The 17,075-nt window shown below is 43.2% G+C and overlaps 1 protein-coding gene across 1 annotated transcript; it reads left to right on the forward strand.

Annotated features, from left to right (window-relative positions):
• Positions 1-496: 496 nt before the first annotated feature.
• Positions 497-17,060, forward strand: TTC22 (tetratricopeptide repeat domain 22). The gene is given in 12 exon segments (XM_033152032.1): positions 497-567; positions 2,930-3,282; positions 3,284-3,547; positions 3,549-3,602; positions 3,604-3,678; positions 6,938-6,993; positions 10,489-10,604; positions 11,016-11,134; positions 12,783-12,944; positions 13,742-13,894; positions 15,029-15,527; positions 16,961-17,060. Coding segments are annotated over 11 exon segments (1,686 nt in total). The 5' UTR covers positions 497-567; positions 2,930-3,114; the 3' UTR covers positions 16,981-17,060.
• The last annotated feature ends 15 nt before the right edge of the window (positions 17,061-17,075 follow it).

Consider the following 17,075-nt stretch of genomic DNA (forward strand, 5'->3'; position numbering starts at 1 on the left):
GGCTTGTCCAGGAGACAAGAGTCTTCCACAGTTTATCTCTCACTGTAAGCTAAAGTAAAAATATGGGAAATGTTTAGGGAGTGGGAGAGGTGGTGTACAACAGTTGCTGTTTTGGGACTGTCACCACTTGTTTTGATCGTGACATGTGGAAAGATCAGCCCCTCCATCCAACCTTCAGGAGCCAATGCCTTTCAGGAGAGGCAGAGAAACGGCTGTAATCTGTAGCCAGTTTTGCAGCAAATAAAGAATCACTTCTTTATATGTTTATGATACACCAGGATTTCTCTATTTATGATATATCAGGCTGCCTGAAGACCTTTCTGCGTGGCCTCCAGGCTAGATGACAGTAATTGACAGGTGATAATGGTACAAAATAATACAACAACAAGGTTCTTTACAAGGCAGTGGTGACTTATGACTTCAGGGTAGGGAAGTAACAGTGGCAGTTGTCCCTCTCCGGCCTCAGCTGATGTGGCAGTTTCAACTGCCACTGTTCAGAGTTTCTGTGGGGACCACAGAGGAGACTAGCACCCCCATCCATGAGAGCTCCCCAGCAACCATGACCAGGTAATACCAGGTGTTTAATCAGTGGGAGAAAGTAATCTCCTCACCCATGCAGTTAGACCAGGCATAGGCAAACTCGGCCCTCCAGATGTTCTGGGACTACAACTCCCATTATCCCTAGCTAGTAGGACCAGTCTGGAACATCTGGAGGGCCGGGTTTGCCTATGCCTGAATTAAACACTCTGCTGTTGGGAGCAGTGAAGGATGATAACCAAAACTATCCATGTCCCAGCCTGGTGGTGATGGTAGTATGGCTGAAAGTTCAGATCAGTGGTTTGGAACCTCCAGCCCATGGAACTATTCAGGCCTGTGAGGCCTCAGAAATTGGACTGCCAAGCCATACCCACCTTTCCCATGTCTGCTGTCATATATGACGCCAAGCAGGGGAAGTTCAAGCCATGAGGTTCTCATTTCTTCCTTGGAAGGGAAAACTGGCACTTTAAAAGATGCCAAATATGAAAAGCGCCGAGTCTTGGCTGCAAAGGAAAAAACCAGGAACACATTTCTGATTCATTCTTTGCAGCTGCACCTTGAATTCAAGCCAGGGAGGCAAGGGTAGAGTCTTCTTAAGGAGCTGCAGCTGCAAAGGGAGCTTTTTTCCTTCACACCTGAAGGTACAATCACCTGATAGACAGATCCAGTTCCCCATCCCTGTTTTAGATGGAGGTAGGTAAACTGGGGTGCAATCTGAGGCTGTATCAGCTGCACTCTAAGGCAAGGTTAGCACCTGCACTACCTGCTGAAGGAATGTTTTTTGTCTTCACGATGCAAGTAATAAAATTCTTATGAAAACACCATCAATCTTCTCCAGGGTTGCCTCTTTCAAAGGAAACCCAAGACTACCTCTGGAACTTCCCACCACTAGGGGAAAAGGAACAAGGAATGGTAACTTGCCCTTTTATATTGCTGTGAGTCTGTGGGTGCCAGGCTCCTATAATCTCTGGATCCAGCAAGCGTTGGCATTTAATCAAGGCTGATAGTGTTAAACTGAGTGCCAGACCCATTCTAACCCCTGGGCCCAGCAAGTGTTAAAATATAAGCTAGGCTAGCTTCCTGTGTTTAGGTGATGGGCCGTTAAGAGAACCAAGAAAAGGAGTTTTGTGCCAGGTGACAAATGGGTGGGGCTCCTCCTTTCCTACTTCTTAGATAGTAGGAAAGACAAAAACTAGAGATAAGACTTGAAAGTGTGTGTAATGTGACCTAGAAGGTAAGCTGCAGGGTGGAAAGCCAGAGAGGCAGAGCACAATGCTTGAATCCAAGGATGCAGCTTTGGGATGTTTAAGTTCAGTCAAAGGTGACTATGGGTGCGGCACTCATCTCGCTTCCAGGCCGAGGGACTGGCGTTCGTCCACAGGCAGCTTTCTGGGTCATGAGGCCAGCATGACTAAACCGCTTCTAGCCATGACGGAAGCCAGAGCGCACGGAAATGCCGTTTACCTTCCCAGCGCAGCAGTACCTATTTATCTTCTCGCACTGGCATGCTTTCAAACTGCTAGGTTGGCAGAAGCTGAGACAAAGCCACAGGAGCTCACCCCGTCGCGTGGATTCGAACTGCTGACCTTCCGATCGGCAAGCCCAAGAGGCTCAGTGGTTTAGAGTCTCTGCTGTGTCTCATTCCAAAAGGAACTGCAAAACCCTGGGTAAGTTCCCAGAAACCCTGGAATCTTGCACTGCTCGAGATTGGAGTGGTGTGCAGCAATATGGTTGTACTAGGTTGCATCCCACTCCGTTCCAAACTTGACATTCTAAAGCATTTCTTGTAATGGTGGTAATAATAATAATAATAATAATATAATAATATATAATAATAATAATAATAATATTTATTATTTGTACCCCGCCCACTCTGGGCGGCCTCCAACAGATATTAAAATACATTAAAATATCACAGGTTAAAAACTTCCCTAAACAGGACTGCCTTCAGGTATTTTCTGAATGTCAGATAGTTATTTATCTCTTTGACCTCTGCTGGGAGGGTGTTCCACAGGGCGGGCGCCACTACCGAGAAGGCCCTCTGCCTGGCTCCCTGTAGCGTTGCTTCTCGCAGTGAGGGAACCACCAGAAGGTCCTCGGCGCTGGGTAGGCATTATGGGTAGCTGGGATGAAGCACAATTTGCTCTCCCTGCTACTAGCCTTTTGAAAGCCATGTTAATAATGTACTTGAAATGCAAGTTTGTTCAAAGGAGCCGATCACTGTACTGTATTAGCCTTCCAGGACCTGGAGCTTTTCCCTTTGTTGACAAATGAGGGGTTGCTTGAGTAGTTCTTGTCTCTGCTTTCTGTGATTCACTGACCAAATGAGAACCCTGAACCAGCCGGTTGGCTGTGGAATGACAAAGCGTTTATTTTGCTCCTCCCTTCCCAGACTTCATGTGAATCAGCTAAACCAGAAATACAGGTATAGAAAGAGGTGGAGGATTTCCAAAGGCAAACACCCTGACAGGACGGTAAAAAAACAAACAAAAAAAACCACATCTTGAATGGAAAAATAACAGGGGAAAGTAGCTGTTTGAGAGAGCCTGGAGTGGTTGATACTCTTTCCACGTGAAAATGGAAGAAGCCGAGGTGGACATTGATACTCTCATTGACGAGATGGATTACATTCCAGGTCACTTTCACTTAGATATGAACTTGAACTTTGAGTCTTCTTCACCTATGAATTTCCAAGGGAGAGACTTGAAGCTGAAACGAGAGAGCCTAACCTATGAGTTAGAGCTCGAAAACTGGCTTGCAGCAGTATGCCATCAGAAACCTCCTTGGGGTTTTTTCTTTCTACCTGGAAGAAGTGGAGCAAGCCAAGGAGATTTTCCTCTGCATCTCTCAGGAGGACCCTGAGAATCTGAACACTTGGGCCAACCTCGCCTACGTTTATGATAGGCTGAACAATGAGCAAGAAGAGGCTATGTGCACTGAAAGACTCTCCCTCTTAATGGGCTTAGATTCAGAAGAACACAAGAAGCAAGGGGATCCCCAGCTCAGAGCAGGCCCGTTGCTTGGCTGAGCAGGGCTATGCTTATGCCTTCGATGTTGGACTGGTGAACGAAGGAAGAGAAGATGGAGAAACTGACCGCAGGCCTCACTCTCTACGGCAAGGCTCTTGCTTATGGGAAGCAGGTAGGCAGGCTGTTTTACCTTCTGATGTCACTTGCCATTCAATGGGTCATTCATTGTAAGAGGGATACTAGCCAATACACACGCACCCCCTTTTCATTTTCTCTTTCAGAATGTGCACCATACCCACCTGTTGTCTAGAAATGTTTCAGAAGTGTGGGTGCTGCATTAGTTGTTGTTATTTATTTATTTATTAGTTTTATTGATTGATTGCATTTATATCCCAGCTTTTTCTCCAAAGAGCTCAAGGCAGCATCCATGGTCTCCCCCCTTGTCATTTAATCCCCACGACCCTGTGAGGTAGGTAGGCAGACAGTGGTACCCCCGGGTTACATCCTTAATTCGTTCCAGGTTACAGTACGTAACCCGAAAAGGACATAACCCGAATAATTCACAACGGAAAAATCGCTTCTGCGCATGCGCAGACCACAAAACGCTTCTGCGCATGCGCAAATCGCACACAGCTTCGGTTGCGCTTCCGGGTCAGCGGAGGTCATAACCCGAAAAGTACGCAACCCGAGCGTACGTAACCCGAGGTACGACTGTATTACCTGTTGATCTGTGTAGGGAAGGTGCTTGTTCTTACAGCAGCAATTGCATCTACAGTTAGCTTGCGACTGCTTCTTTCTTTTCTTTCTTTCTTTTCTTTCTTTCTTTTTTCTTTCTTTCTTTTCTTTCTTTCTTTCTTTCTTTCTTTCTTCTTTTTTTCTTTCTTTTCTCTTCTTTGTCTTTCTTTCTTTTCTTCTTTCTTTCTTTCTTTCTTTATCTTTCTTTCTTCTTTCCTACCAAAAAAATCCCTCAGGGAGCTGAGACAAGCCAAGAAAAAAGCGCTTCTCATTAAGAACCACTGCTTCATTAAACCACTTGTGTCCTTCAACACCTAATCCTGCATAAATGTTCAAAAGCAAACAAAGGAGATGCCAATGGATAATACTGATAAGCCGACTTTTAGAATCAGAACCCTAGATCCTCATGGCCTCTTGTGAGGATGAGTCCCTTTTGTCCTGCTATGCTCAATGGCACCTCGGTTCGATTGTGGAGCTCCCTACTATGGGAGGTAGCTCAGAGGGAGAGCATCTGCTTTGTGTGCAGAAGGCCCCAGGTTCAATTCCTGGCATCTCCAAGCAGGATTGGGGGAGGCCCCTGTCTGAATCCTGGAGAGCTGTTGCCAGTCAGCATTGAGAATACTAATAAATGGACCAATGGCCTGACCTCTGTGCAGGGCAGCTTCCTACGGAGGTCTCTCTACTCCCTATCTCCCTGGCTTCTCACTGCTTGACCAAGACTGTTCTGCTCCAGCAGGCATTTGACCTGATGGGTTGAAGTTTTTGGTATGTGTGTGTGGTTAATAAACATCCTGTTAGGAAAAAGTTGCTACAGACCCATAGTCTTTGCAGCAGATGAAACGCCTATAGAATGGCTTGCACATGCGTCACAACCAGCCCGCGATAGTTTTCTGGGGCATTGCTCAGTCACATCTGGTTACAGCAACAGCTGCCAGCCGGGCAATGCATTCTGCTACCCGCTTGTTCACCACCATGAAGCTGACACACAGGTACAAGTCACGGCATGACACTCACCTTTCTAGCACAGTGCTGCATACGAGCTTCAGGTCTTTAGGTTCTTTTGAAAATCTGCCTTCATAATCACAGGGAAAGGTTGGAGGAACTTAACTGTAATCACCTCTGGAAGGATTTTTTTATTTATTTTGTTTCGACTATGTAATCACCTCATTATTATGCACTCTAAAATAATACGTTTAGAATTCTACCCCTCTAGCGACTCATTTTGGGTTGGTCATGTCATGTTTTATGATATGCGTGTACAATTTTTGTAACAAGGAAAAAAATAAACTTTTTAAAAAAAAGAAGGTTGGAGGAACATGAGCAGGTTGGAGGACTGGAAACCTATGGTCCCTAGTGGAGGTGGGCTTGTTTTGGTATCCTCCCAGATGGGAGGAGCATGCCGTCACAGGGGAGGGGTAAATTTAAACAAGGATTCTGTAACTGGGTGCAACCTTGATCATTTTTTAAAAAAGTAAATAAACCTAATGCTTTAGACATGTGGCTTTAAGAAAGATCCAGACATAACCAAGGATGAGGCCAATTCAAATATTTTATTTTGAATGTTCAAACCTATTAGAGAAGTGGTTGCAGTGCTCACAAGAAGTCCCTGAACAGCCTGGGCTCAAATCACAACCCTCTGCACCAATTTCTAACACTATCCAGTTTTCTTATTAGATGCTTTTTAAATATTCTGGACTACTTGGCTCAAGCTGTCCAAACAAAGGTGCAACCTTTTGCACACCCAGTTTATCATCCCCTGCAGCAACAGACAACAGGGAAAATGCAGGTGGCTGAACTGGAGCACTGTTTGTCAAAGAAAAATGTTTGCACTGAGGGGCAGGGCTATATTTATGTTTAAACTACTACAACTGTGCAGAGTCCAAACTTCTTAAGACATTAGAGAAAGCAGCAGCAGTGGGGGGGACACACATCAAACTACCCATACTAGTAACTACAAAAAAAATGTTTTAGAAAATAATTGCCACCTTGAGTCACATAAAAATGTTGCTATTCTACCTGCTTTGCTCAGAGCTTCTTGTAGCTAGTACCTGTTTCCTGTTACTCATGGCTGCCCAATTAAATACATCTTAGCTAATTAGTCTGAGTTGTTTACTGATCCATCAATCAATAATCATTGAATGTGAATCAATGTGCATATATCAGCATGTATACAGACACACAGAGAGACAAGAAAAAGAATATGTTCTCTGGATTGTGCTCCTTGGAATTAATCCCATTGATATCATATCAGTGGGATTTACTTCTAGAAATGAAAGAATTGGTCAGTTTTGATTTCTCTTAGTTTCCCATTTTCCCGGTCTTAAGTTTATTTCATCACATTCCTGCATCAGTCTGTGATTTTCTTGTCACCATTTAATGTGCATTTCTCCTCCTAATATGCATTACATTATTAATATTACATTACTGAACATGGCGAGGACAGGATTAGCTGCCAAAGTCCTTGATTTAATGGAGCTACTGGTGTTCAGCACAGACCTGAAGGCACCTGAGGCCATCACCTTAGAGGAGCTAACCAGGTGGCTGGTTGGGCGACCACTGCTTGGGAACCACATGAATGCCACCTTGGATTCCACAACCGAAGAAGGGTGGAAAATAAAGAAGGCAATGATATTTAAAAATGTATTTGCAGGGAGGCAAATACTGCTTTTCGAAGAACTTCTCTCTCCCTCTTTCAGATCCCTTTGGAGGAGAAACGGAGCTGGTACTTCACTATGGCCACCCTGCACATCAGGTGAGGCAAGAATCCAGGATGGAAAGCCACCTCATGGAAAAAGAAACAAGATTGGCTCCGAGGGGCAAGTCTAGAACTTTTTGCGAAGGAATCCACTTAGGGCTTATCCACATTTACTTTTTGACCCATGCTTTCTTGGGCACAGGTCTGTGCTTCCCTGGTTGCTGTCTGAGTGCTTTAAAAAAAAATAGCCGTAGTTTTGGAGCTATTTTTAATGAAATTTGCCAAAATCTACACTACCAATGTGGGCTGCCATATGTCTGGATTTACCCAGATATTTCAGCGATTTCTGACTATGTCCGGGAAATTCTGGACGTGCGGCAGCCCTAGCAAATGGCAACTCATGTTTTCTACAGATTGCCGTATGCTCCAACTTCAGTGAGTTTCATGGCTGAGTGGCCCAACTAGACATCACTGCATCGGATTCCTAGCATGCTTTTAACCATAAATTCTGCCATCACCAGACTTGGATCAGAGATGTGGTCTTATGATGTTCTATTCCCCTACCCTGGCTAAAAATTGTCTCACAAGGGACGAGTTGAAGGTAATGGGGAAGCAATTCAGGTTAGGAAAGCAGCATTAGAAAAGAGGTTAAAAAAACAATAAAAAACCCTAACACTGCTGCCCTGATCTGAATCAGGTTTCCTATTGAAGGGGACAGTTCAAATAGCTAAATATCCCATATTGATATGAATGCCTTAATTGCTTTCTAAGCTTGTTTATTTGTGTATCATTCACAGCATTTGTGCATTAATATATTTTCTGTATTTTTCTGTAATATTAAGAGAGACAAAGGAATGTGCCTAATGTTGCTTCTTCAACTATTTCTGGGAAATCAGCCAAAACTAGCCAGCAGCTTCAAGGTTTAGATAACGGTGCACAGTCTGGAATTAAAACAATGGCCTGTTAATACAGAAATAGCACCTTGGCTGTTACCATAGAAACACCATCACGAGAGAGGGGGACGGAAAGCCCCTTTTAAGGAATGTGCCGTTAATATTAATTGTGGTTAGCCTTTAATGGGCTTAAGAGCTGGTCTTGTTGATTGATCATACTGGAGGCATCAGGCTTGTTGGAGTTGTGTATCCTTACATGTATTGGTATGTATTGATTTAATTTGTGTATTGTTCCTATGAGTCTTTGGGAGAGGGGCAGCTCTGAGTTGTGTGAGCAAGGGGGGGCTCTCAGCCTTGGACGGGATGTATGCGCTTTCTGAGCAGACAGGAGGAATGCAGCTGGAGTTGGCTCCTGTTTGCTGTATTAACATTATATTCAGTCCATTAAGATGTAGGTATTTCCTAGTTAGTAGGACTCATCCCCCCTGCATGGGTATTATTGATTTATGCTTTGTATTTCCTATCTAATGCAATAAGTATTATTGCCGGTTAACTGAAGTTATGCTTTCTTGCTTGATTAGGCACACACCACATGCCCTATGAATAGGTTCAACTTTCAGCATACAATAGCGGATCTGTGTGCTGACAAGCTAGGTGATGTTGCTATATTTCTGGGAAGCCTGCCAAGTATATTCAAAGCTCGCCAGGTACACATTCCCAGACTGGGGGAGGATAGGGAGGTACCCTCCTAGGGAACATGTGAACCGTGAGCCAATTTTCGGTTTCTATTTTTGGTTTCTGTATTGTCTTTATAAGGAATACGCGCCAGTCTCTCAGTGCTCAGTCCAAACTTTTGGATTGTGCCTTTTGCTTTTGCATATGCAACTCAAAATAAATCCTGTGGAACCCCTGCATGGTGTTTTGCCTCTTCGTGAATCACCACTCAGAGCTCAAGAGCCCATTATGGTCTTACACTATGGCCGTATTTACCATTATTCATCACTGCAAGAGCTCCATGAGGACATCTGATCACAGACCTCCCAGAATTATCTGGTTTGATCCATAGTCCAGTGTTGTAGTCCAGCCTACACCAAGCAGGTACCTTCCAGCTGTTTTGGACTACAACTTTCCATCAACCTCAGTCAGCATGGCTGATGGGGAGTCCTGGTTCAAAACAGCTCAAGGGCACCAGGTTGGCACGCAATAACTTGTGGAGTGAGTTAAGGCCAAACATGACACGAAGCATATCACTTTCAATCGCAAAAAAGAAAGGGCAATTGTCGGCTCTGCCCCCTGGCACAGCCCGAGTCCCTAGCCTGCATCCCTAGTCGCCAAAGCTGGGTGCAGGTTAGGATCCAGGGAAGGGCACCGCTGTTCCAGTTCCCTCGGTGGGGCCCAGGGAAGCCTCTGCTGTCCCGCAACGCTGCTGCACTTAGAGGGGTGAGCGGACTTTCAGCAAAAAATTATAATACTAATTCACCCATCACCTGCTATTAGTCCTGGAAGAAAAGTTACTTATCTGGAAAAATCTCCACTGAAGCAGGACTTATTTCTGAGTAGATGTGTATATTGCACTATTATTAGAGTTAAGCATTTGTGGATTAGGGCCTAATTTATCAGTAATACAGTCTCAGAACCTCCATAGGCATAGGAAAATACTGGTTTTGAATGAGCAGAAGTACTGTTGTTAAGGGTAGGTTGTGTGCGGGGGGGGGGTTGTTTCTCGTTTACTTCTGCTATGTTTTTTTGTTGGCTGTATTCATATACTGTTCTGGTAGGCACCTTGCACCATACAGAACTATGAACCAACAGCATTAGATCAAAGACAACCACAAAGATTTTGATCTGCGATCTTTCCTCCCTGTGTTACATCAAAAGGGTTTTTGTTACAAAATTGGAGATAAATCAGTTGCCGTGGAAGCATAATGTCAGCAATGTAGACACATGAAATTAGAAAGGACAAAGAACGATGCTTTACAGAAAGACTTGCCAAAGCATCAGTCATTACTGTATAAGGCGCAACATTTTGACAAGTTTGAAAACAAGATGCGCCTTAATCCTTCCCTCCCCAGCTATGATCACTCCCCAAGCTGTTTCCCATGCTGCAGCTAGCCTAGAAAAAAAGCCTTCTATTGGCTACAACCAATGGCTTAGCTACAAGTGTTCCTTCCTATAACTGAAGTAGAAATGGCATATATTTTTTAAAAGATTAATCATACCATATGTGGTACTATACAACTATAGACATATAATTGTAAGCTCTTGTCAAAATATTTTTTATTTTCTGTTTTCTTTTCTCGGTCCCTTCTCTGTTTTCTTAACTTCTCACTTCCCTCTGTGGCCCCCCATTTACATTACTTTCACCTGTGCCCCCCTTGGAATATCCTGGGGATCCCAGGAGAGCCATATGACCCCCCCCCCAGTGAGAAACACTGCTCTAATGGGTATTTTGCAGCAGACAGTGGTTATTTTAGGGAACTATATATTGCATTTTATGTCTTTTGTATTTTATATTAACTCTGTTTTGAAATATTGCTGCCAAACCCATTGGATGGGGGTAAAACAGTGGCATTTGGAATAAATCAGTTGCTTGCCAGTTTTAGAGCTCTGTATATGCAGAACAACAAATCACAATAGCCTTTTTCTCTCTTCACTTCAGGTTGGATGCGATGTGGATGAACAAGGGCAATGATGAGGAAAAAAGGTTGCCAGCCTTCAACAGAACCTTGGTTTTGCTTCAGCAAGTCCTGAAGTGCTCCAGCCTACATTACAGAGGTAGGAGAAGTCACTTGCATGACCAAAAACATGTAATTACATGTGTAATTCACGCATGCAGCTCTGCATCCCACAAGACTGTTGCAACCCAGATGTGTGTAATTGGGCTCTTCAGCTCAGCTAGTAGAAGTTCAACTGAGGCTGTGGTCTTCGTTGCTGCAACCTCCATGCCCAGTGAGGCAAACTACTCTTTATTTTCACAAGTGGTTTGTTTCATCAGCTGGGAAACCTCAGTGCTTGGTTTAAGCTGGGCGTAAAAAGTTCCTTTGGGACTTTTCTACTACCGGTATAACCCAACCCCAGTAACTGACTGTAAATCATTTTGAATTGCTTGGAGAAGGTGGAGTGGAATTTGCAATGCAGTTTGTAATATGTTGCCCTGCTTCCAATTCTGTCCTCCTTCTCTTCTAGCCTTGGCCTGGTGTTATCTTGGGATATTGTTGGAAAGGAAAGACTCCTTCTCAGCTACCCCTATGGCTATTCATGACTGTGGGTACTCTGGGACAGATCCCCTCTACTGTTTTGGAAAAGTAGGTTTATATATTGTTATGAGTTTTATGGGGGGGTCTGTCTGAATGATACCATGGGCCCCCCTTCCAGTTCTTGGGATCCTGTATCTGGAGGAATAGAATGTATAAGAACAAGCTTTCCAAACCAGTTCCTTTGTCAGGCTAATGGCTTTGCCTGGCTGGTTAAGGGCCATGATTTAGCATAATCAAAGAAGTTGCTCTGTGCCATAAAACAAATGGGTGAGATTTTTCCCACACACTCCTCACCCAGCTGCAGGGCTGGATTAACCATTAAGCAAAATAGGCGGGGGGGGGGGCACCACAGAAATTTTCCATTGATGGATTTTTAACATTAATAGTCACAAATTGCTCATCTGAGCTTCCATTTTCTCAGTTGAAGTACAACAAAAATCCCAAAAGAACAACTATGCAACAAGGCAGGTTGGGTGCCTTATTTCTACTAAGTTTAGAAGCAGGTGTGTTGCGTAAGGTTAGTTTTGAGGATCTGATCAGAGGCTTTGCAATTAGAAAAAGTAGGAGAAAAATTTGTCAAATATAAATAAAGTGGAAGTATACCAAAATAAACATTGTTTTCCACCTTGCTGTGGGTTTTGTTTCATTTTGAAAAATAAAATCTTTTTTTCTGTTTATTATTGTTTATATTTTGAATAAGATACTGTATATATGGAGGCCCCAAAATCTTTTAAGTGCTTAGGGCCTCTAAATCAGGTGTCAGCAACCTTTTTCAGCCATGGGCCAGTCCACCGTCCCTCAGACCATGTGGTGGGCCAGACTATATTTTGGGGGGGAAATAATGAATGAATCCCTATGCCCCACAAATAACCCAGAGATGCATTTTAAATAAAAGCACACATTCTACTCATGTAAAAATACCAGGCAGGCCCCACAAATAACCCAGAGATGCATTTTAAATAAAAGGACACATTCTACTCATGTAAAAACACGCTGATTTCCGGACCGTCCATGGGCCGGATTGAGAAAGCAATTGGGCTGCATCCGGCCCCCGGGCCTTAGGTTGCCTACCCCTGCTCTAAATTATCTTAATCTGGCCTGCCCAGCTGCTAGCAGAACAATAGCCAGAGTGGGTGGAGCTGCAAAAGTGAAGCTAGAAGCTACAGAGAGAGATGTACTGCTCTGTGCTGGATCCAAAGCTGTGGCCCTTGGAGAAGCAAGATCTGTTGGGGTGTTAATGCTGTGAATGTTTCAAGTGGTGCTAATTATAATTAAGGATAATGCGGGTGTATTATAAAACAAAGATCCCTTCTACTCAAGTCTCAGTTTTAACCTTGTGGAGAGAAGGATGGAGACCAAACTAGAATTAGTTGACTCTGGCTGTACCTATTGTTGGCCTCCCTGTCTCCCCCTCTTTCCAATGGGTGCCAGCCACCACTTGCTTATATAAGGCAGTGGTGTAAGTGACAGAAGGGAAGAGATACCCTCTTTTGCTCATTTCCTTCTCATCCAGAGCAAGGTGCCATCTCAATTCATGTCCTCGCACACTTCAGTCCTTCCAAAGGGCATAATAATGTACAATGGTGGCCAAGCTGAATGTTGACACATACATTTTCCCTTTCATTGCCCATTGTTCAACAGAGCAAGGAGAAGTTCACTAATGGAACAATGTATTGTGTCTTTGTTTGTTTTTAAGGCAATAGCGATAGCTAAAGAAAACCCACTTGTTCTGAACCGGCTAGCAAAAATCTTCCACTTCCTTGGCAAGCAAGAGATGGCAATGGCAGTCTGCAACATGGCCTTAGATGTGCTGCCAGATCCAGTACTTAACTGGCAGGCATATTGCATGCGCGCCAAGGTATGTAATTCTCCTTTAAAAACAAGGCCTTTGTAACATACAAATGCTATGGGAGACCAGCTGGGGGTTGTTGTTGTTTTGTATTAGTGGGGGCAGGGGTGCTGGTGTCTGTCAGCATTGTGCTTCCTGGAAAGCCATTAATGCAGCTGCCTTTCTGGACAGCATCAATTATTTTGGTTTAACTGCATAAACAAAAAGTCTCTTCTTGTAACTTCTCCTAATGAGGGCACTGCTTAAATTCCAGTGCTACCAACTCTGTTAGAACATATGAACCAGCCTTGGTCCATCTAGCTTAGTAATATCTGTGTCTATTTGATATAAGCTGTTTATTTTAAAGTTATTGTGACTTTTTTTTGTATTGGATCAGATTGTTATTAAGTGTGCAGTCTTCGTTGTCCATTTTGTTACTTCTTCAGCTTGTAAACCACCTTGTGTATAGTAATATAGAAAAGTACACAAATTAAAAGTGAAATGAAGGGCAGTATTTGGCAGAAGCAGTAATTTACTGATTTAGACTCTGGACTTATGGGATGGGGCTTTAGATGGCCGTATGCATTACTTCCATATGTGGCGAGTCAGCCTTGCTGTGTCTGAGGCCTCCCCTTCTCATTCTGAGGAATGGGGGGTCCCATACTTCATCCCCAAAGTCCTATCTTGATGGTACCACCAGGTCTTTCCAAGCTCTGACCCCTGAGACCCTTTTAACAAGAGAGGCTGGGGAATAAAGAACAGTCATACAAACTAATGCGTAAGGAGGGGAGGGCAGAGTCAAATTAGTTAATAGCTCTTTATTTTAGATGCTGCTTAAACTATATTTGCGTGATTTGGATCGTGTGAAGATGGGCCTGGGAGGGATGCCAGACCAGAGAAACCTCTCTGATGCCAAAGCTGATCTCGAGAACGTCATGAAGGTGCATCCATGTCTGAAGACTTACCTTGATCTAGGCCAGGTGAGTGAAAGCAACCACCTTGTCCAGATATAGTCATTGTCTTCATTTTATTTTATCTGTATGATAATAAAAGTGTTGTTGTTCATCCAGGCTTTTAACAGGACTAAGGCTGCAATCTTAATTTCAGTAACTTGGAAGCGAGCCCCATTTGAACCCAACAGGATTTAGTTTTGAGTAAACATTGTTAGGATTGCACTTTTTAATTATTTAATTCTGGAGTGTTAATTCTAGAGAGATTTCAGAAATGTAATCAGAATGTAATGGGAGTATATCCATTTTTAAGTTCCTGTGTGTGCATGGATCTCTGAAGGGATGAGCAACATAAGGAACTATTCTGAACTTTCAGCCCAACTTTCTGCTCTGGTTCTGTTTGGTATGACTCACCCACAAGCCAGGTGCTTGGGAGGAAGCCTTGTTGAAGTGGCTATAGTTTGTGAATATTTTGTTCCCTTCTCTAATATAATATAATACATTAATTTAATACAGTAGAAAGCTCCTGCCTAGCAGCCTACTTAACCAACTCAAGGTGCCAATGGTGTTGACCTATGTAAAGCCCCGAAGTTGCCCTGGAATAGCTTTGTCTCTGTGGGGTGCGCTCTCTGTCTCTCAATAGAAACTTGCCCATTCTGAGGAGGAAATGCTTTGAGATAAAAAATGAAGAGCTGAATGCCACTGAGGTCCTGTTTTAGTTTCTTTAATGATTTATCATACAGGGTTGGGTTTTTTTTAATGTAACTCTGTTATTACGAATCCCTTCCCAGAATCCAACACACAGCCTCACTCTACAAACTTTTAAGAAAGGGAGGGGACACCTATGGCCCTCCAGATGTTGCTGAACTAGAACTCCCATCATGCCTCACCATTGGCCATTGCTGGCAGGAAATGCAGTCCAACAACTACAGGAGTGCCACAGGTTCCCCCCCCCGTGCTTTAAGAGAAAGTACAAGATATTCAAGAAAGTTTTTTATGATTCATCACCATTATATTAAAAAAATGTGTTTTCTGGCTGTTACTCAGCAATGAACATTTTCCTGCAAGCTGTAAGCCATCTTTGTTCTTTTGACATGTTTTTTTTTTTTAAATAAATACTGAGTGTTCCTCCTTTCCCTCCCTGCCCATCCACTGATCTTCTAGGTATGTTACTACATGGGAGTAGATGCCATGCAGGAACTTTTACTTGTAGATGAAAATGCCGTGAACAATGCCCTCGTGTTCTTTGCCAAAGCCATGGAATTAGACCTGGGGAATGTTTTGCCTGAAATCCAGCTGCTGAGGGGGAAATGCCTTCGGATAAAAAATGAAGACCTGAACGCCATGGAATGCTTCAAGCAGGCAATAGAGCTGGATGGTGTGGGTTCTGTTTACACAGAGAGCTTCCGTTGCTTAATGGAAATGCTGCTTGCCTTGTTCAGTCAGAAGAGGATAAATAAAGAGATGCTGATGAAGGAAGTAGAGTTGTGGGTGAAGAAGGCTGAGGAGAAATATCCCAAACAGCGAGTGCAGCAGGAGCTTAGGCTGGTGTGTCGTCACTACACAGCTGAGGTGCTTGAGCTCTCCAAAGCCATGGTGGCCAGAGGGAAGACTGAGCTGGTGAAATTGCTCTTTGAGACCATGAAGTGTGACTTTAACAAAGGCAGACGGAATGAACGCTCACTCTCCTTTTAAATGGCTGGTTTGCTTTTCAGCCACATGGCATAGCAAAAGGTTTAGCTCTTCCCCATAGTTTGTGGAAAGAATTATGAAAAGCTATATAATAAAATGTGATACTTTCTAGAGCACCCACCAAGTATTAGTCTCCATATACATGGAGGAGTCGAGGTATGTGTGCTCATATTTAAAAAAATGAGTGTGCTTAATTTTCCCCAAAGCAAAACATTAAACAAGCACAAAACAATTACACTATGTATGTATGTATGTATGTATGCATAGCACACAGAAGCAGGTCAACAGGAGATAAAATACACCTTACCTGCTTCCCAGTAATAAATGCAGGCTAAAACTCTGATAGTATTTTACATGTATCATTTCTCAACCACCAAAACTTAATGTGACAGATATTGATACTTATGTCCTTGCTTTGGATATATACTATACATTCATTTAACTTAATTGTAGCAACCTAGGGATGTGCTCTTCTGTTTGGAAGCAAACCACCACCATCACCCCATATTTTTCACTTAATGAAAAAGAGATATAATAGCAGAAGTTTATTTAGAATTTAAAAACCAAGTTAAGAATATGTATGTACCTGTTTGGTTTTGTCTGTTGAAAATATAGAATCAAAACCTCCAAATTCACTATATTTTGTTGTTAGGTGTGTTTTACATTTTCTGAACCTGCCTTTGAATCAATGGTTATCTTCACTTATCATGTGGACTTATTACTAGGCCACATATTGAACTCACAGAATGGATTAATTCTGAACGGACTGTAGGGGTGTTATTTCGTCACATTTCCAGAGCAGATAATTAAAACCACCAGATAAGTTTACAGTACAGTCATATTCAGAATCACATATTCAGTAACTTATTTACTGATCTTATCAAGTATGCAACCCGTGGGTGCCAACTCCCTGAGGCACTGCGCGGCTGAGCACATACAAAATTCCCCATGAGGAGGACGGGCACCCACACATTTCAGTGCCAAGGCCATACATGCTGCATGGCACCCATGGTCAGGGGGCCAAGCTGGCACTCCTGTGCAACCAGTTACATTGGTGCTGCTATTCTGAGATGTATTCACTGCATTTAAATAATGAATTTCTTGCGGGACTCTCCAAATAGCCAACACCTGTTGATTCATGCTTGGACATTAGCTCATGTGATGGTTTAAGCTATTCCTGGCCGCAAGACATGTTGTTGAAATCAATTAGAAGAAGAAGAGTAGAAGAAGAGTTTGGATTTGATATCCCGCTTTTCATTACCCGAAGGAGTCTCAAAGCGGCTAACATTCTCCTTTCCCTTCCTCCCCCACAACAAACACTCTGTGAGGTGAGTGGGGCTGAGAGCCTGGCAAGGAAAAGAAAGTATCTCAATTGTCAATACGCCCTTCATTCTGATCTTATAGGAATGTTTCAAGTGATCTAATGTGGCATTATAATAAAAGAAGAACAACACATGCTACACAGTGAATATCAACCAAGAGAGAAAAGCACTGGGTGATGTTGAGAAGGATGAAAGCC

Source organism: Lacerta agilis, chromosome 6 (assembly GCF_009819535.1).
Source record: "Lacerta agilis isolate rLacAgi1 chromosome 6, rLacAgi1.pri, whole genome shotgun sequence".
In the NCBI taxonomy this organism is placed as follows: Eukaryota; Metazoa; Chordata; class Lepidosauria; order Squamata; family Lacertidae; genus Lacerta; species Lacerta agilis.